Consider the following 21,511-nt stretch of genomic DNA (forward strand, 5'->3'; position numbering starts at 1 on the left):
TTAAAAAAACGTTATCAAATCTTCTCACCAGTCCGTTGGGCATGGTATGCTGATTCTGGTTGAGGTACATGAAGTGTTGGTTGTAACCTGTCGCTGAATAAACACTTAATCTGGGGAAAACTGAGAACAGGAAACATCTGGAGTCACCTGCAGAAGGACCCATGAAGAGAGACAAAGCATAAACACAATATAAATATACAGCAGAGGGGCCAAAGGATAACTATTTCAACTACTGAACTTTCGGGTTGTCCCGTTGATTCACAGCGAATCAACACTTTCCAATTCAACCGGTCCTCTTCTACACCAACCACTTTCATGTTCTCCCTCACTATATTCATGTATCTTCTCCTAGGTCAACCTCTTGCCCTGTTCCCTGGCAGTTCCACCGTCCACATCCTTCTACCGATGATGGATAAGCCCAAGCCATCGAAGTCTAGGCCCTTTAAATTTGACTCAAAAATGTCAAACCTTAACTTTCTCACCTGTCTCATTTCTAATATTATACAACCTGGTTACTCCAAAGCAGAGCCTCAGCATCCTCATCTTCCCTATTTCTAGTTACAAATGCTATATGTTGGGTTTATTATATATGTGCTTCACTTTCTTTAAGTTTATACATTATTATATATTGGAAATGCTTCGTTTGACTTAGCATATTGACGCTGGAAGGGGTCACTTTGGTGCATCGGCTTGCGGCCCTAATGAGCAGAGCGAAAAGTCTCTATCAAGTTGGATTCATCAAAATTGTTTTGATATCCTGGCTTCTCACATGGATCCAAGGACTGTTGATTGTTAGATTTGGATTAAACCTCGATACCTCACCCAGTCGCAAGTTCACAATGAAGATTTGGGGACTCTTAAAAAATGTTTTGACTTGTATTCCGAAGATGGCAATATCGAATCAACCACCGAAGACAGTCGCAATCGTTTTAAAACTGTGTTGCTCGGTCTACCTGATACGCAATTGTTTTGATTTAAATGGATGCTTGCTTGTTTTAATACTTATGCAGTTGTTTGTTATTTCCAACCTTAATTGTTTACTCTGTTACCTCTTATGCAATTGTTTTGAAAAGATAACCTTTTAATTGCTTTGATCTTAAATGGGCAGAATTCGGTTCTTTAGAATCATCTGTGACGGGGAGTGAGTCAAGATGGATTCTCCTTCCAAGATAACACTAGAGATGTGCAATAATTGATGTCTTCCTTGTATTGTTTTATAATTCTTTTAAAGTAGAATTATTTATTAACCTAACATTGTTTTTCAAAGAGATTCTGTCTCTAGGTCATTTTTCATGGCTGGACTTACCACTGTCCTGTATACATTTCCCTTCATTGTTGGTGATCTTCTCATATCACATAACACACCAGATGATTTTCTCCAGCTGTTCAGCCTGCCTGTACAGACAGTGAACCCTCGCTACTTCGCGTTCCACTTATCGCTGCCTGCAGAGCTTCGCGGATTTTTTTCAGGTAAAAAAAAAAAAAAAAATTAAGATAAAAAAAATAAAAAATTAGAGATATTACATTTAAATTCTAAATTACATCGTCCTACAGGGTGTGGAAACAAAATCTTCAATTAGAATTAGTAATTTCATCATTTTATAAATTTTAAAACGCAAGGCGACACCGAAGAACTGGAGGCAGAGGGAAGAGAGGCTGGGGCAACGCTGGAGCCAATGTTCGAGGTCTTGCGTCCCTTCCCGGCAGAGGGGGCAGGTTGGGTCGAGGGTGGGATTAAGAAGGTGATGGTAAACTCTCAGGCTTGGGTGGTGGGCCGAGCGGAGGCGGGCGATGAGAACCGCGTCGTTCCGGTTCTTCACGCGCGCACAGTAAAGGCGCCAGTTATATTTTGGGTAGACGACCGCTGCGCGATGATCCGGTCTTGGTGGGTTGTCACGAATCAGTCGTCTGATGGCTGCTTTGCCTGGGGCGAAGGAGATTGGTCGTGGCTCATCGACCTTGGAGGCGGCTTCCTTCGCTAGGGCGTCTGCCATCTCATTCCCAAGCAACCCGCAATGACCTGGGGTCCATAGGAGGGCTTCTCGTTGGTTGGACAGGGCGGGAGGGAGGGCGGACATGATTCCCGGCGCGGTCTTGCGCCAGCTGGAACGCTGGAAACGGTGCACGACTGTCTTAGTAGCAAGTTCATGCCGAGGGTGATCAGGAGAGAGGCGGGGGGCTTTTTCGAAGGAGATGGCTGCTAGTTGGCTTACTCGCAAGGAGTAAGAGCACACGCCCGCTTCTAGCTGGTGTAGTCCTCAGTTGGCCCGTCACGATGCGCAGGGCACTGTTCTGGGCGCGACCAAGGTCGTCAAGTCGGGACTGCGATAGGAAGGGCTGCCATGCTGGGGTGGCGTAGTCCATGACGCTCCGCTGAAGGGCGAGGTGGACAGAGCATAGACTGTTTTTTTTCCAGCCCCAGTCTTTTGAGGTCAGACAGGCAAGGATGCGGTTTCGGGAAGCCACTGTCTTGGTGACGGCCTTCACGTGTGGCCCGAAACTCAGGCACCTGTCGAGCTTTACCCCAAGGAATTTGGGGGTTGGGTTGAAGCGCAGGCTCGTTGTTCTCACAGTGACGGACGGGGTCCAGGAAGCCTACCCTGAGTCAGATGAGAAGAAGGTGACCTCGCTCTTCGAGGCGTTCAACGTCATCTTCTTTTTGCAGCTCCACTCGCAAACAGCTCCAACTGCGTTCTGAATCGCCGCCTCAGCGTCTTTCTTGCGCGTGCTTTGTGCCAGGAGGGCAACGTCGTCGGCATTAAGCGCGATGTCGACATTTGCAGGGATGACTCTTCGGAGGTTGTTGATGTATAACATGAAGAGGAGTGGTGCAAGGACAGAGCCTTGGGAGAGACCTTGGCGCATTGGAACAGACTTTCCCCGCTCCCCGTTTATTTGAAAACTGGCTCGGCGGTCGGAGAAGCTCTTTAACTACCGGGCAGTTTGGACTGGCATGCCTGCGTCCAGCGCCGTCAGGAGGAGATCCTCCTTCTAGACACAGTCGTAGGCTTTGCTGTAGTCCAGCAGGGCAATTACTCCGCGGAGCGTTTATTTCTGTTGGAAACCGTCGCTAATGGTCTGCATGACGTGGAGGATCTGGTCTTCGCAGATCCTCAGCTTGCGGAAGCCCGCCTGCTCTCTGCAAATCCAACCTCGGGTTTCTGCCTCGTAGTACACTGGGTTGTGGATGATTCTCTCGAGGGTCTTCACCACGCACGAGGTCAGGCTAATTGGACGATTGGAAGAGATTTCACTGGCAGATTTGCCAGTCTTCCTGAGAGGTAGGATGGTTGCCTCTCTCCATGCCTGCGGGCAGGAACTGGATCTGAAGGATTCATTGAAGATTCCCAGGAGTTCCCGCCTGGCCACAGGTCCCAGCACCTTGATGAAGGATGGGGGGATATCGTCCGGGCCTGGGGTGCCCGTCGGTCGCATCTGATGGATTGCAGTTTTGAGCTCCCGCTCGCTGAAATCCGCGCAGCTCTCGTCTGATGGGGAATCCAGCCGTTGCTTCGCTTCTCGGATGCGGCGTCGTTCTTCTTTGGAGAAGGAGTCTGCACACTGCGGCATAGTGCTTGGCAAAAACATCGGCTTTCCCCACGTTGGTGGTGTAGAGGCGGCCGTTGTGATGCAGGGACTCAGTAAGCGCGCAGTTATCAGGTGATCCGCTGAGAGAGCGGATAAATCGCCACGTTTTGCCGGTGTCCGGGTTGAACTCCAGCTCCAATAGGGCAGCCCACTTTGCTTCCTTGGCCAACCGGGTGAGGGAGTTCACTTTCCTGCAAGCGGCTAGCCAGTCTTCTCTGTGGGTGCCTACGGAGCGGCGTAGGCGATTGCGTTCTTTGATAGCAGATCTCACGTCAGCCGACATCCAGGTGTTGCTCGTCTTGCCTCTCTGGGATTTGCCAACGCCGCGCTTCCCCACCTCCTTCAGCAGAGTCGTGAAGCGGGAGAGGCGGTAGGTCAGCGGCGGGGGCGTGTTGGTTCCAAAACTCAGGACTGCGTCTTCTATGTCTTGTGAAGGTTGCCCAGTCGACGTCTTTGTGGTTCTACCGTGCCGTTGGTAGGGGCGGCCACGACGGGCGTACGACACAGGCCACTGAAATGGACAGGGGTAGGTGAGGTCGGGTGTGCTAAGCCCGCCAGTGCTTCGGTTCACCCTTGTTGCCGACCCGTTGTTGAGGAGTGTGATAGAGTTCCTCAGCAGCCAGTCCTCGATGTCGGCCCCACGCTTGTCGCTTGGCTGGTTGTAGTCCCAGAGGCCGGAGTGGGCGTTTAGGTCACCGCCAATGATCATGTCAGTGTTCGCCCTGATCCAGGTAAGGTCCAGTTCGGAGTTTCGTCCCGGATCTCGGCATGGGGGTGCGTAGAGGTTGTGCACCATCAATCAGTGGTGCCGGGTCACACGAACCATGATCGTGGACGACTCCAGGAGGCCCCGCAGGGAGGCGCCCAGGTTCATCAAGGAGAGGTCGTCTTTCATCAGGGGCATGAGTCCGCCCCCCGTTTGAACTTTGGGGCGGTCGGCATGGACGACAGCATACCCCGGGAAGTTCGGGGTGGAGTCTTTGGCCTGCAGCTTGCTTTCCTGGATCAAGCAGATGTCGACCATCCGCTTTTCCAGCTCGGCAGACTTTGTCTTCACGCCGTCTGCATTCTACTGCAAGATGCGCAGCACGAATCTCTTGGCTACGTCGGGAATGTCCATCTTTGGTTTTGGGAGGGGTAGGAGGGAGTTTGGAGGGTCGGGTTGAGGTTGGGAGGCAGCCGGTGTCGGGGTGGTGGCACATTGTGGGCAGGACCAGCTGTCAGATGACCTCAAGGTTGCCGCAGCATCACGGGTAGTGCCTGAGCAGGACCGGTGGTAGGAGGCTCTGCAGGTTCGACAGGTGAGGGGGTGGGTCGTCTTGGCGATGGTACGCTTGCAGCCGGCGCATTTCACTTTGTGCTGGGAGTCGGACGGGGGTCGGGCTGCAAGGTCGGCCGCAGCACGCGGCCAGCGACTGTCTTGATTCGGGGCCTGGGCAGGGGGCATCGCCATGGGGACGCCTCGGGGGTGTCTCCATGGCAGCGCCTTCTGCGGTGGGTCATCGCTCCACAACTGGTTTCCGCGCAAGCAAGGAAGCGGATCCCGTCTTGATTGCCATGTTACAGGAGCAACAAATCAACCCTCCCGAAGGGGAAGGGCCGGCAGGTTGGCCTCCATGGACCACGCACCTCCAAGAGCCGGTCTGCAACTGCCGGTAGAGGCCGCTGCAGGCCGACTGATTGTGGCACAGGGCGGGGCAGGTAGGGGCGGAGCAATGGAGCGGAGGTTGGCCGCGACGGATCGGACGGTGGCAGTGGTGGCAATCTCCGTCAGGTCCCGGGTTCGTCTCAACATCTCCGGCAAGGAGGAGGAGGCGGGAGGCCAGTACCGGATACCAGGCCCCCCATCTCAAAAAAGGGAGAGGAGGAGACTCCAGAGTCTCGGTGGCGCCAGCTCCCTGACCGGGCCGATGGTCCGAGTCGTGGGTTGCGCGCCTGACGAAGCACATTCGCCCAGGGGTCTGGTTGAATGGAAGGGGCCCTTCCTGATTCGTGCATTTTTTTTTGCATATTTCACACACAAAGGTTTCAGATTATCAAACCAATTTTAGTATGACACGGAGACAACCCAAGCAAAAATAGGAAAGTTCTAAATTATGATTTTATTTACCAAAGCAGAAAAAAATACAAACTTGTCTGGCCCTCTGAAAAAGTAATTGCCTCCTGAACCTGATAACGGGTTGCGCTACCTTTGGCAACAATAACTGAAATCAAGCATTTACAATAATTTGTGATGAGTCTTTCACAACGTTTTGGAGGAATTTTGGCGCAATCTACTATGTAGAATTGTTTCAATTCTGCAATATTAGAGGGTTTTCTTGCATGAACAGCCCATTCTAGATCACACCAGCACAGCATTTTAATCTTGACTTTGATTTGGCAACTCCAAAACCTTAACTATGTTTCTTTTGGGCCATTCAGAGGTAGACCAGGGCTGGAGTATGAGCGCGCAGACTGAGACAATCTCCATCAACATTTGCTGGTAAAGGCAGCAAAGCAGCCCCAGATCATCAAACTGCCACCACCATGCTATCTATTGTGTTCTTTTGATGGGATGCCGTGCCATTTTTTTGCCAAAAGTAACAGACCACACAACTTCAAATAAGTTCAACTTTTCACTCATGAGTCCACAGACAATTCTTCCAAAAATGTGGAGGACCATTGTTGGGTTTAATTCTGTATTGCTATTATACATAAAGGTGTAGTAATTAATTTCTTTGTTAAATCATTCTTCCTATTGTTCGGCTCGAGGTCATAAACAGCCGCCTGGTCCACTCTCACGTGGACTTCTTATCCAAGGATTGTTTATGCTACATCTCACCCAATATCGGGCTCTGAGGGCTGTTGATCGGGAGGCAGCAAGGACTCGGGATATCTGCCACTTCCATAACACTCGTACAACTGCCTACCTCGTGACGCACTTCGGGCTTCTTTATGTAATTGTTATATGATTGTTAGGTCAAATGAAGGCGTGATTGTTTTTATCCAAATGAGGGTTGGTTTTAGTTTCCTGATCTGTTATTGTTAAAATACCTTAATTGTTATTATAGTTACAGATGGTGTTTTTGCTCACGCATGTTGAATTAACCAACAACCTTGTAATTGTTTTGATTTCTGGCCTTAAAGCCGTACGCGAAATTACTGTTCGAGACTGTTTGAAGACAAGGGGCTCGATGTATCTTCCCTTAAGGTTCTTATCCGTGATCCAATTTATTTAATTAAATGTCAATAATTGAATAATATGTCTGCCTGCAGATATTGATAATTACAAAGAAGGGTATTTATTAATGAACCTATCACCATCAAGATGTTTTTTTGGCAAATGTAAGACGAGCCTTTACATTCTTTTTGGACCTCAATGGTTTTCACCTTGGAAGTCTCCCATGGATGCCAGTTTTTGTTATAGTAGTGGTTTTTTTTGGTCTCTTTGTGACCTCCAGGATGAGCCGTCGTCGCACTCTTGGAGTAATTTTAGGTGGTTGACCTCTCCGGGAAAGATTTGGCACTGTTCTTAGTTCTCTCTATTAGTGGATAATGGCTCTGACAGTTGTGCACTAGAGCCCCTAGGCCTTGGAAATGGCTTTGTAACCTTTTCCAGACTGACAAATGTCCATCCCATTTTCTCCCATTTCCTCTTGAATTTCTTTGGACCGTGGCAAGATGCCCTGGTTGTGTAGCATACTTCACTTTGTCTGACACATTCTTTATGTGTTTTCTTGTTTCAAGACATGTGGTAGTAATCAGGTGTGGGTGTGGCCTGTGAAATTGAACTCAGCTTTCCTACAATTGTGATGAGTCAGTTATTTTGTGATTAAACAAAAGGGGAATTACTTTTTTCACAGACGGCCAGCCGGGTTTGTTTTTCTCCATAGGTAAATGAAATCTTCATTTAGAAACTGCCTTTTCTGTTTCCTTGGGTTGTCTCTGTGCCATACGAAAATGGACTTAATGGGCTGAGACCCGTGTGTGATATACAGTGTTCCCTCGGTTATCGCGGTTAATGGGGACCGGGACCTTCTGCGATAAGTGAATTTCCGCGAAGTAGGGATTCCCCTTCAAAAATGCTTAATTTGAATTTAATCCCCCCCCCCCAAAAAAACATTTTTTTTAAATGTTTTTTTAATTGTTTTACGCCTGTATACAGTACACCATATATAATACGGGGGGAGAGAGGGAGTGAAATGCATTTTATAACAAAAAACTGTAAAATATGTTGTTTCAATGTAATATTTGTATTTTTATTTTTTATTTTTTTCCCAAAAAAATCCGCGAAGCTCTGAGTCCGCGATAGCTGAACCGCGAAGTAGCGAGGGAACACTGTATATGCAAAAATAAGTCTATTTCAATGACAACCTGATGCTTTCTTTCTACAGAAATTACAATTTTCTTACCAGAGGTTTAAGATGTAGCAACAATATTGCTTCTGATGTCAAAATATCTCAATTCTTTCAATGGATCATAATACTCCAATAGTTGTCACTTTCGAACAAGAGATAAAACAAAAAAACCCCATAATCTAATTGCATTACATGCGTAATCTGCGTGATCACAATGTGGAAAATTATTGGCCGGGACACTTAGAGCTAGTTGATTGGCTCAATCATTTCCCCACGTTGACCACATGCTTTGAGCTGCGCACCACTAATTTTGAACGTTATGCCGTACTCAATATTGAATCAACATGTCCAAGAAGTACGCAGTGCTGGTGAGACTCCATTTTAGGATCGCAAGTTTCTCTCTCGTATCGTATCATCCAATGCAGAAGGTTCCCCAGTTTTCTATTTTTTCACATTATTTCTACATCTGCGAACCAAAAAGAAAACATAATATTTTAGTCCTAGGGGTCATCCATATGTAATTTTTGGGGTTTAAAATCTATTTTTTTCTTTTAAAAAAATAAGTGTTTTCACACTAAGCGCCAAAATCACTTTTGCTCAATTATTGAAATATATTTTGACTAATTCAATACAGTGGCGTACCGAAGAATTTTGCGCCCCAGAGCAAGTTCTAGAACAGTGGTTCTTAACCTTGTTGGAGGTACCGAACCCCACCAATTTCATATGCGCATTCACCGAACCCCGCCAGTTTCATATGGGCATTCGCCGAACCCTACTTTAGTGTAAAATAGTGTGATTTTTTTCACATTCAAGATATATAAATTCCTCACAGCACTGATTGGCCAAGCAATGTCATGTGATCATCTGCAGCCAGTGGTGGTCAAGCAGGTCATGTTATTGTGAATAGACAGGATGAGTCGCTGTGTTTTGACCGCAGTGAGCTTTCACACCATTGCCGTTGGCGCGTTCCCTGAGTCAATAGTCTATCCTTATGGCAAACCTCATCAAGTGAAGCCAACTCGTCCATCAGTGACTCGTTAAGGCCTCTAAGAAACACTTCCGGAAAGACATCAGGTGTCTTGCGGCCGCCCAGCTGCGCACTGGGTTATCAAACATTTTACGCATCTCCTCTGTGAAACCAGCATGAGGAGCTCCTAGACGAGCCTCTCTGCCACTCGGCGCTGACAAACGATAGGACCTCACCGCAAAGAAAGCTGATGAGTTAAGCTATCTACCAGTCCATATTATACGTGAGGCTCTGGTGCTAAAACACACGGCTGCATTATATTAGGAAAGCCCAGCATGCGCCATGGTCGCAGTCACATGAAGCAGGCGACGGCCCCATTGGTTCGCGGTGCGGCTGCGCCGGAGCTGCCGCAGGAGTGGGTGCAAGTGGTAAGTTTCTCCATTTTTTATGCTACATAGGGTTTATTTTTCCCAATAATTATATTCATAGACGTCAAAATACATTGTTTATTGTTTTATCTGTTTGTCTTTTCTCTAATTTGCAATAAATAACCGTACGGGCTGCATGTCATAGCGTTGTCAACTTGCAGTTTTGTGCATGACGTGTTTTGTGCGCATACAAGATGTACCCTTGATTCAGTCATTTTTTGCCATACAAAAGCGGCCTATAGGCGAGTAAATACGGTAATCATAATTTTCAAAGAACTTTTATTTAGAAATACTACATCATATTTTGATTGGAGTACAATAATTCTTGGGATCGACGACTATATCTCAGTAGTGGAGATCTTTTTATAATTGTTTTTTTAAACAGGTGAAATGGCAGTGATAAAGATTCAGCACTTGATCTCACCTTGTTCTATTTATTAAATGGGTTGGGTTTTTTTTAACTAAAAGGGTGTACGATATGCCAAAAGAGAAAGAAATTAATTTTAAAAATTGCTGAGACCATACCACTTTTTCTCCAGTGAATTGTGCAATTGTGTCAGTCACATCGTACAGGTATCATTCTTACTACCATAAAAGAAATAGTGCAAAACCACAAAAATCCACTTCTCACCCTGAAACTCAGGTTTGACTTCCCAGCTGATGGAGGCAAAACCTCCAAAAACGTACCCCCTTGTGTCTTTGATCAGCAGCAAGGTGGGCCCACACTTTCTCAGGCCTGCAATCATCCTTGTGAAGCTCTCACCATGCACCAGTGTGGAAAACACAAGTCTCCAAGGTGCACTGTATCTGTCAGGCAACTGAAATTTGAAACAATACAAAAATGTGCATTTCTATTGTTCTCATTCTTTAAATAATTGACACACTAAAAGTGATGCTATGAAAAATAATGAGTGGCCATACGCTCCCCTTTGCCCTCTGAAGACATTTCAAACAATACAAAAATGTGCATCTCTATTATCATTCCTTAAATAATTGACGCACTAAAAGTGATGTTATGAAAAATAATGATAATGAGTGCTATACCCTCCCCTCTGCCCTATGAAGACATTTAGTCTAACCAAACACCTTACCATCTGAGATTTGTTTTTCATATTACTAATTTCAAAATCAGTAATGGGAAAGACTTTGATTTTGTGAGGTCTTGTGTTGACTTAATTAAAGCTTATTAGACACAATGTGGCTATATTTAGCTCTGTGTACGGTACCCGAGCCCGTTAAATAGTATTGGTTGATTTAAAAAACTATTGTGTATGATGGGCCGAGCATTTTAGACCTCCAGAGGTTGACAGTGTGTTGGTTAGATAATCAAATCAAATAATTAAAATTGTTAAAAGTCCACATCTAGCGATGAACACTTCAAATCGTCCCAAGGTACGAGTGTATGAGAATGGTTATTGGTCAGCTAATTCAAGGTGTACCCTGCCTACTGCCCATCATTGCGATAGGCTACAGTACCCCCACGATCTTTGTGAAGATGAACGTCTCAGAAGATATGAAAAAGGAAAAGATAAAAATAAAATCTCTTTTGGTGTGATACTAACCTGCGCAGCAAGAAACATGAGAGTAGGTATATCTAAAAGAGACAGTAGATCTTTCCAAGATGTCTCTTGACAAGGAGGCAAAATGGGTTGGACAGGCTGCGAATTTTGCCATACAGCTAGTCCCTCAGCTACCAACATCTGCAGGTACAAAGATATTTGGGGTACTCGAAAGATCCAGTCCTCCAGACAGGTAACATCATAGTTTCCCTGTTCTTTGACAAAAAATGAAAACTCTTACAGCCGTGTTGGTTGACTTAGGTCAACTAAGTTGAGCAAATTAATTAAAAAAAACAACTGCAGCTCATAATATGGATAATAAATGATCAAAAATGAAACACAAAAAAGATACATTTCAACTGAAATGTCAAATTAGTACAATGTTTCATAAAAAACAAAACATTCAGTGACATTTAAGCACTTAAAATATATCTCTAGAATCACAGTAATAAAATAAAGCAAAAAAATGTTTACCCGTGGTTTTTAGTTCTGATAACATCTGCTGTGCCAACAGGTTGATACCCTGTGAGCCATCACCCATTTTGTCTGATTTCCACCCTTGAAGGAGTTTTTTATGGACAATAATTTTAACTATAGCTGTGATCAGGTCCTGTAAGAACTATTAAGGGAAAACATATACGATGATTATGACAACAATGATTCTACTGACCTTTACCCACCTCAGTTACTTGCTCATTGGTGACAACCTTGTCGAATGCTTCATTTTGGCACATTGCCATGACAAGAGGAGCTTGTTCTTCTGCAGTACCCTGCAAGGTGTCTGCAAGGAAGATGACCAATTGCTCTCTGTGCACTCCTGAAGCTGCGGTCATACTGACTTTGGCAGATTTCCTTGTTGGCTCAAAGGCAATACTACACATAGACTGGTATGATCTCCTTATCATGGAGTCTTTTGTGAGAATGCACATGGAGGACTGTGAACACACGACAATCATTGCACTATTGCATGAGAAAGAATATACAGTTTCTTTACTTGTTGCATTAAAAAAAAATCAATATATATTTTATATGAATAGTACCACCTGCAACATCTCAAAGGTGAGGGTGTTTTCTGTTAGCTTTTGGGCAACAACATTGCCCCGTAACCGGTCAAACACTCCTTCAATCATCGGCCGATGTTCAGGACGAAAGCGAGTCAGTCGCTTCTGCACAACCGCACTTTCTGCATTGCCCATGATGAGCTGGCAGTGAGTCACATCACTGATATATTGGTTGTAGGATGCTAATTTTAAAACACAAAATATATGAGGTCAATCTCCTTGTATTTTCTGCAAGCTTCTTTGTCCTTATTGGGCTTCCTAAATGTAGATTTCCACATGATTCTATAATGAGGAAACAAACACAGAGAAAGTTTAAATACTTGATGAACTAAGAGTGTATCTGTAATTGAAACCTTCGTCCTTAAATTGCAGTTTATATTAGAGCCTCTAACTACATCTCCAGCATCTGCTCTTCATGAGAAGACTTAGACCTGATAATCAGATCACCTATAGGACTCAGAGACCCTTTCACAAGAGCCTTCTCTTCAGAGTCACTTCGAGTCTTCAGAAGTTCTGAGTTGCAAGAGCCTTTTCTCATAGTCCTCTAGAGCAGGGGTCTCAAACCCGCGCCCCGTGGACCAACTGCGGCCCGGGGGACGATAATTTGCAGCCAGCGTCTTAATATGCTAGATCAGGGGTGTCAAACTCCCTTTGGTCTGCGGGCCGAATACAGCTTAATTTGAGATCAAGCGGGCCCGACCAGTAAACTCAATTACAAAATTACATAGAACTAACAATAAGCCCACTTTTCTCCTTTGTATTAGTCGCTAATACTAATAATTAGTGCAAAAAAATAGTAAATTATCAAAATGTTTATTAGCAGAATTTTCCTTTTACATTATGAACGATATATTATGAACAAAAGAATAACATAAGAACATAAATAAATGTCAATTCATGTTGTCTGCACATACTAAAACAATGCGCCCCTAGCGGATAATACAAAAACTACAAATTTTAAAGAGCATTTTTTTATACCATGCAGCTTTTTTCCCCGGGCCATACCAAACCACCAGACGGGCCGGATCCGGCCCGCGGGCCGTATGTTTGACACCCCTGTGCTAGATTGATGTCCGTGCGGCCCGCAAGATTGATATGAATGACACCGTGTTCGGAGCTGGATGAACCAATCAAGGTGAGGTAAACGGCTCTGGAGGGCGGGACATTGGCCGGGCTGTCCAGTGCCTCGCTCACTCACTCATTCATTCCACCAATCAGCTGGGCAGAGGAGAAGCCGTGAAGCTGATCACTCTGCTCGGCTCGGAGAGCTGCCGTAATCCAATACGATCGGAGAGCGAAAGTGCGCATGCGCCACAGACCCGCGCGACTGAAAGTTAAACAGTCAAATCAAAAGTGCGCATGCGCCACAGACCCGCGCGACTGAAAGTTAAAAGTTCAATCTGAGACTCATTCCAAGTGTAAACACATATTACAGCCCCGGAGATGTCTGTTTCAAAGCCTGCCGTGAAAAGAAAGGTCAGTGATGAGCACAAACAGTTTCAAGAAAAGTGGGGAGTGCAATATTTCTGAGGAGAGTTCGGCGATGGGGGTCCAGACGCAGGCTTCCGCTGTGGATGGGTCTGCCAATGTTAGGTCTGGGGTGTTCATGCCGCTTCGATCCAGGTGTCGGGATACTCGCGTGGGTGTGCCGTCATTTAGGAGATTTCTGCCTTGATCTTCAAGCCAGTCGTAGATGGCTTGCCCCCTGGGGTCAGTTTGTACTAAGTCGTCCCAGGCAGGGTGGTGGGCGTTGAAGTCTCCGCAGATAAGTCCTTGACTTGTGGATAGACACGGTAGCCATGTTGTGTGGCTGTTCGGCGGGCCCGCAAAAGAGGATGTAACTGGGGGGATATAAAAGTTTGTGAGAGCTGTGATCTTCTTGCAGTGGGAATGAGGATGCGTTGTATTTCCGCCGGGCCCGAGTTGACTGGCGGTGCCAGAGAATACGGGATGCCTTGACGGACGAATGTGAGTAGACCACCCCCACGATGGTTTTTCGTTCCACTGAAGGCCCGATCCTGTCGGACGGCGTCGTAGCCAGGGATGGACGGGGTGGGATCCTCTAAGCCCAGTTTTGTTTCTTGTAGCAGGAGGACATCACATTTCAGTCTTCTTGCTAGGGCGCTTAGTTCGGTGATTTTTCCTGCAAGTGAGTCGCAGTTCCACTGCACAATGGTTAGGTGGGGTTGAGAGCAGGGGGGAGTTGGGCCTTTCTGTTATCACGGATATTGTCTGTGTGTGTGATATGTGGTTGGATGCAGGTTGAGCACCGCCAGGAGTTTGATCGCCTCAGTCTGTCAACTGCTGTTTTGGTTTCAGGGGCGCAGGTGACGTGGAAGCCTCTCTTACAGGAGCTGCAGAAAAGGGCGCACCGGCTGGGTAGTCGACGTGTGCATATGGGAGAGGTTATTTGGTGGGGGCTGGTAGGCAATTATGGGGGGCACAGGGGTTGTTGTTGCCTGAGGTTGGGCACGGGGTATGATTTGGGACGCATTGCAGTTTGTGCATGTCCAGGTGGGGGATGGCTCATAGCGGCTGATACGGGTGCAGGAGCGGTGTGCCCAGTTTGGGTAGGATACACACGGGAGGGGAGCGTTGTTGGACCTGATGAGACGCTCGCAGATGAAGCAATTGTTCCTCGCCGGTGGGCTAGTGGGGGGTATGGATGATGTAGGGTTGTGGGCAAGAGACGACGGGGTGGTAGATATGGATGAAGTGGGGACGCTACGACTAGCCCGTGCCACCCATGTGGGCGGAGAGGAGCCCAAGCAGATTCTGCAGACGAAGCCTTATATGTCCATTGAATATCGGGACAGGCCGGAGCAGCTCCTGTGGAACCCCCGTCGACAAGTGGTACAGGTGATCGGAGTGTGGTCGCAGCGTATGGCGGTGGCGCACCAGGGGCATTTGGGTCCCGGGTTTCTCTCGATGTCGCCCGCCCTAAGGAGAAGGGACCGGAGATGCAGTACGGGCGATGCAGCTCCGGTAAGGAAAAAGGGGCGCCTCCCACGGCGCGGGTCTGGGTGTGTTGATTGGGATTCGTAGGGCTCCTCCATGCAGAAAGCCCTTCGCGGGACACCTCGGGAAGGTTCCTGGTCTTTGTCCCGCGCATGCTGTGGTAGCGTGGCTGCATGGCCATGGAATCATACGCAGGAATTTTCGCAGGTAGCTTCGCAGCAATGTGCGCAGTATCACGCAGTACAATCCGACAATGAATAACAATTCATTTAAATACACACATCCGGAAGTAATCATGAATCACTCGCAACTGCATAACGGCAAGCCAGGAGGGACAAACGAGCTGCTCCTGACATATACTATGAATATTGTTGTATATTCAAAGTATATCCTCACCAGCCTATGACCCTATGGACATTATTCAAATACAGTCGTACCTTGAGATATAAGCATGTCAATTTGATCACATCTCAAATCAACGTTTCCCATAGAAATGAACTAAATACAAGTTAATTTGTTCCCACCCTCTGAAAAAAACACCCAAAACAGGATATTACAATGGAAAAACATTTTCCACATTGATTATAATTCACCATCTACTAACAGAGTAATGAATAACTAGTGGCTATTAAGTTTAATCATAAAATGACATTTTGTACAATACAGAGTTTGCGGATGGGAGAGAGACAGAGAGACTTGACGGATGCGCTCGTAACATAAACTTCGAATTTAACTTAAATGAACTGAGATTCCGATACACACAATTAAAAAAGTATTAAATGTTACGTTCCACTAAATTCAAACCTCCTTGTGAAATAACCAAGGCAAAGAGGTTAATGTATTCCACTGCAGCTTTTGAGGCGAACTTCCTACTTCTCCACACGTATTGGCAGGCCAGCTCAGTCACACGTACACTACTGATGTTTTTTGATTATTTGCTGCTTAATATCGATTGTCATCAGACGCCTTTTCTTTGAACTACCCTTCACGGCGTGCTTTGGACCCATTGTATTTCCCTCAATTCTCTTAATAAAGCAGATCTTTGCACGAGGGAGATACGGCAAGAAAGATCATAAGAAGCCTCTCACGTCTGCTCGTATCTCAAAATCTGTTTAGTATCTCAAAGTAAATATTTGCCGGAATTTTAGTCGTACCTCAAATTCTTCGTATGTCAGGGCACTCGTATATCAAGGTATTACTGTAATCATATATTATTTTCCTTTACCATTCAAGTTTTGTATTTGTTACAAACCCCATACTTCTTGAAACACGTAGTCTACTCACTACTACACTTTAGTTGTCCAAATAGGTAAACTAAAAACACCCACTAATATTCAAAACTAACGCCCAATTTGGGATGCAGGAAGGGGAGCTTTAAATGGAGTCAGAACTACTGGAAAGTTGTCTTTTCTCTGGAAAATAAACAATGGACAGTCGAACCTTGTGATACGACCGCTCCGCCATACGACATTCTTGCCTTACGACAAAAATTGTAATCAAATAATTCGCCCGAGATACGATCAAAATTTCGTGATGCGACCAAGCCAGGTGGCCATGGCACTGTCTTTTTTGCATCTTTCGTGTATAAAATATTTCTACGACCACTGGGCGGACTTTGCATTTCCCCACCCCGCATTTACATACCAGCAAAACAATATTACTATGGATCGGCAGAGTTCTGCGAAGAAAAGGCGTTGAAAATGGACACGAAACACAAACTAATTGAAAAAATATGAGTTGGGTACGTGTTACTGAGCTCGCTAGGCAATAAGAGAGGGATATGTCAACCATTTCCACCATCCATAAGCAGAAGGACGCATCAAGACATCTGCCTTGATTATCGGCGAGGAAATTTACATCCCCCAGCAAGTTTTAAACTGCGATGAAACCGGTCATTTTTTGGAGATGCCCAGGCGGACAGTCATCGTAGCAGAGGAGAAGGCATTACCGGGACACAAACCCATGAAGGACCGCTTAACGCTAGCGTTGTGTGCTAATGCGAGCGGTGAGTCTAAAATTAAGCCGCTACTACAATGCGGAGAACAAGTGTGACTTCAAGAGATCTACAAGTTATGTGGCGCGCTAATTCTAAAGGTTGGATTACGTGTATCGTGATGTTATTTGTGTGCGTCATTTTCAAAACATTTCGAAGGGGAGGCAAGTTCCTAACAACGCTTGATGCGTTCGTTTTTAAGACTTCCGGGTGGGGTCAACCCATAGAACTAAGGTAAAAAAAATATTAAAACAAAATTAGAATTCAGTTTTGTGTGAAGTTACCGTATTTTCATGACTATAAGCCGCACCGCATTATAAGGCACACCTTCAATGAATGACATATTTTAAAACTTTTTCCAATAATAAGGCGCACTGCATTTTAAGGCGCTAGAGTAGAGGTTGTAGTTACGTTATGCAACCATTAGATGGTGCCGCGCTAAAGAGAATGTACACAAAACAGTCAGATAGGTCAGTCAATCTTTATTAATAGATTACAAACAAGCTTTCCACCACTCCATTCAATCTCAAAATGAATAAACAGCTGTTTTATTATTTTCTCTGAGGTAAAGCATTTTCGTGACACATCTTTAACATCTTTGAACAACAGCAAGGCATGACATTTTACTTTTCCGCCATTTAGTCAACACGCAAAAAAACGTCTGATACTGTTATGGTAAATTAAACGTTACATCGCAATATAGTGACACTCGTAATCTGCAAAAACAATAACAATAAAGCAATAGGATAATAACTGTAAACTGTAAACACAAAAGAAAAAACATAAAGCTCACTCTATCAGCTCCTCATCTAAGAATTCCTCGAATTCTCCTTCTGAAGTGTTCAAATTGACCATCTGAGTGAATGGGCCATCCAACACATCCGGCTCCGTCTCATCAAGGTCGTCGTTAATCGAGTCAGTGTCGCTGTTGTTGTCTGGCAGTTCGGGGACAATTACCGTCTTCCTGAAAGCTCGGACCACAGTTGAGACTGATATATCAGCCCAGGCATTTACGAGCCACTGTCAGATGGTGGCGTATGTCGTCCGGTGCTGTCTCCCCGTCTTGGTGAATGTGTGTTCGCTTTCTGTCATCCACTGCTCCCACGCAGTACGCAGTCTGGCTTTGAATGCTCTGTTAGCGGCTGGAGTTCTTTTGTCAATCCACCTGGAATGATGGCGAGCACTGAATTAGTGTGCTTCACTTGTTTTTTGACATTATTGGTGATATGCGAGCGCATGGAGTCGTAGATCAATAGGGACGGAGCTGTTTGAAAAAAGCCTCTTCACATAAATTTATCTCAACCATTCACACATCTTTTCTTCATCCATCCATCCCTTTGGGTTAGCTTTGATGACTATGCCGACTGGAAAGTTTTCCTTTGGCAAAGTTTTCCTCTTGAAAATAACCAAGGGTGGAAGTTTTTAGCCATTAGCCTGGCAGGCGAGAACTACAGTGAAGGAGGATTTCTCACTCCCTGTGGTGCGTATATTCACTGTACGTGCTCCCGTTTTATCCACTGTGCGGTTCACAGGAATATCGAAGGTGAGTGGAACCTCGTCCATATTAATGATATGCTCTGGCCGGATCTTTTTTTCAGTAATCTTGTTTGTACAGTATGTGCGGAAAGTGGCCAGCTTTTCCTGGAAGTCAGCTGGCAGTTGCTGTGAAACAGTAGTTCGTGTACGGATGGAAAGATTACATCTTTTCATAAACCGAAAGCACCAAGAAGGACCACCTCTGAATTACTAAATGTTAAGTTCCCGTGCAAGCGCTGTTGCCTTCATTCGAATAGTGATTGTACTGACACTTCTACTTGCTGCTCTTTGTTCAACAACCCACTGTTCAAGTGTGTCTAACTGTGGCCAGCTCGCTTTATTGCCACGGAAACTTTGTTGAGTCTTCTTTACTTGGCGCAGCTCATCCACATGCTTCCTCCACTTCCGCACCATCGATTCATGATTGTTAAACTCTCTTGCTGCTGCTCTATTTCCGTGTTCTACTGCGTGACTGATCGCCTTGAGTTTAAACTCTGCGTTGTGAGCGTGTCTCTTAATAGGAGCCATTTCAGGGTCTTTATACAAACGCACAAATGAAAGTGAATCGTTGTTTAATATTTCTCAGTATACACAGCGCACTTCTTCTTCTATGGGAAAAATGGAGTCGGTGGCTGCTTACCGTAAGTTGCGAGACTTGTCGCGGCTCAATATTGATCCATATATAAGGCGCCCCGGATTATAAGGCGCATAGTCAGCTTTTGAAAAAAAAAATTGATTTTGGGTGCACCTTATAATCATGAAAATACGGTACATTAAAAGTTGAGTGCCTGTATATAGTTATCCAAGTTAATTTAAATTTGTTTGTTCGTTTACAAGTGCGTTGTTGCTGTGGATAAAGTCCCCCCGAACAGCCCCCACCTCCACCTCTGTGTGTGTCATTGTCTCTCCCCCCGCGAAATGCGTCTAATTTTACATCTATTAAATACATTTTATTACTATTAAACCACTCATTCATTACTTTGTCAATATATGGCGAATTAGAAGAAATGAAACCTATTTTCCAATCCAATACTCTATTTTGGGTGTTTTTTCAGAGGGTTGGAACAAATTAATGTTTTCAATTCATTTCATTGGGATACGTCCGCTTGAGTTACGATATGCTTGTCATACGATCACCGTCTCGGGCAGGATTATGATCGTAAATCGAGGTACCCCTTGAAGACTGGGGCATTTTAATCTTGTTTTTGGTTCATTACAGTGAAGCTTGGGTGTCCCCGAACTGACCCCTCTGCACCCCTGCTGAACGCACAAATCATCGCAGTGAAGTGGGTCTTTGCATCGCTACTTTGATTACACGCGCGAGGAGAGTGTTTTCTTTGATGTATGCGGGCACGTCCACCTGTGCATGCGCAAGCGCAGTGTTGTCGGGACATCTGGACGGTCGGCGGAGAGGGCGGAGCCCTGGGACCATCACGGACCATCAAGCATGTAAAAGGCTGTGTAACTTGTGTGGGGTTGTTCTTTTGACCCAGAGCTGTGGTGGGGAGCAGCTCTGAATTTGATTTATATAATGGGAATAAATATTCTGTGGAGAAACCCGGCGCATTTTGGTCGTCTCTTCAAATTTTGAACATGCCCTTTGTTAGGACGACAAGCCCGTTATAGTTTAATATAGATAAAAATTGTTATAGTCAGGTAGAGTCAGATATCAGGGCTTGTAGTCTAACAAACTGTATTCATTTCAATAAAGACAAAGACTCGATCCGAAACGACTCACACCCATAAATAGGGCAATTCAATCAGCCTACCATGCATGTTTTTTGGAATGTGGGAGAAAACTCACAACATGCAAAGTCCACACAGAAGGACACCTGGATTTGTTCCCAGGGCCCCAGAGCTGTGAGGCCGACGCGCTAAAACACTTAAGTTTGTTTCTCATTGAATATATAAATGGAAAAGAACGCCGAAATGTATATCAAAAGATCGTCACCAATTTTAGAGATAAACTTATATTAACCAATGACAACCAACTTCACAATTTGGATGTTTTTACATCGTGTCAACATGTCAAATTAATAGAGGAAAAAATGAGTTGAAAATGAATGTGAAATGTCAAATCCAACCCAAGCTATTAATCAGGCTTCACTGACTGACTATTTGTGATAACCGACCCCGTCTTGCCTTGTTAATCGAGAAAGAGCAAGGGTACTGAATAGAGAACATGACACATGAATTTACTACGAATTTACACCAACCTTTATGCAAACTTAGCTGGTTCCGTCGACTAAAGCGAAGTGCTCACGAACATGTAAACGTAGACAGTCTTTTAGACAACACAAGTGGATTCACTACGCCGCCATATTGGATAGGGTACGTTTGCCAAAAGTCATCAACGGAGACAACACTACTTCCACCTTGTGGGTGGAGGGAGACAGGCCTTTCAAAATTTAGAACTGTGATTTTTCTTTCAACGTGTGCATGGCGAACATGTTTGACCAACCGCGTATGATAGTCTAAAAATAAATGCATAAAAAAACTTGCCTTGTCATGGTTTTTATTTTCCTTATTTTTGAGCGTGAATTTGGGAATGTCTAACGCGACACTGGCATAAACAAATATTCATTCATTCATTTTTTACCGAACCGCGTCATCTTCACAAGGGTCACGGGGGATGGAGGGTGCTGCAGCCTATCCCAGCTGACTCTCGGGCAGGGAACACCTTGAATTGTTTGCCAATTGATCGCAGAGCACGGGAGAAAGGGTTAGGGTTAGCAAACATTCATGCTCACATATTATATAGTAGGCGGGTAAAATTGAGGCAGTCAACTGACATTCCCTTTTGTATTTGCCATAAAATAATTAATAACATACATATTATAAAAACGGTGGAATGTTGGGTTAATTCTGTAATACTATTATATGAGTGCATATAATCATTTTTGTATGAAAGCTTCTTCAAATTGTCTGAAGAGAACTCAGGATCGTAACAAGTCACCGAGTTCTCGTTCCAAGGACTGTTTACTGTACTTCTACCCAGGAAAAACAAATCTGGAAGGACGCTTAAAGAAGATCTTTATGCAGCCTGATTGCAATCCAAGCAACCTTCGTCTTTACTTGTATATT

The 21,511-nt window shown here is 45.1% G+C and overlaps 1 protein-coding gene across 6 annotated transcripts in view; it reads right to left on the reverse strand.

Moving 5' to 3' along the window:
- The window catches only part of LOC144193058 (MTOR-associated protein MEAK7-like), a 20,983-nt gene extending 192 nt beyond the window's left edge, over positions 1 to 20,791 (reverse strand). The window contains exons 1-7 of one of the 6 annotated variants that reach the window (XM_077711889.1): positions 20,644 to 20,791; positions 11,923 to 12,122; positions 11,550 to 11,814; positions 11,354 to 11,437; positions 10,883 to 11,094; positions 9,952 to 10,138; positions 1 to 147 (exon numbers count right to left, since the gene is read on the reverse strand). The exon at positions 1 to 147 is cut by the window's left edge and continues 191 nt beyond it. In XM_077711889.1, the coding sequence (XP_077568015.1) occupies positions 1 to 147; positions 9,952 to 10,138; positions 10,883 to 11,094; positions 11,354 to 11,437; positions 11,550 to 11,814; positions 11,923 to 12,075 (1,048 nt within the window). In that variant the 5' untranslated portion in view covers positions 12,076 to 12,122; positions 20,644 to 20,791. Of the gene's footprint in view, positions 148 to 1,306; positions 4,585 to 9,951; positions 10,139 to 10,882; positions 11,095 to 11,353; positions 11,499 to 11,549; positions 11,815 to 11,922; positions 12,223 to 20,643 lie in introns of those variants that run through there. The other 5 variants (XM_077711888.1, XM_077711887.1, XM_077711891.1 and 2 more) reach the window with 5 other exon arrangements.
- Between the last annotated feature and the right edge of the window lie 720 nt (positions 20,792 to 21,511).

The sequence above is a fragment of the Stigmatopora nigra genome, unplaced genomic scaffold (assembly GCF_051989575.1).
Source record: "Stigmatopora nigra isolate UIUO_SnigA unplaced genomic scaffold, RoL_Snig_1.1 HiC_scaffold_53, whole genome shotgun sequence".
NCBI classification, from domain to species: domain Eukaryota; kingdom Metazoa; phylum Chordata; class Actinopteri; order Syngnathiformes; family Syngnathidae; genus Stigmatopora; species Stigmatopora nigra.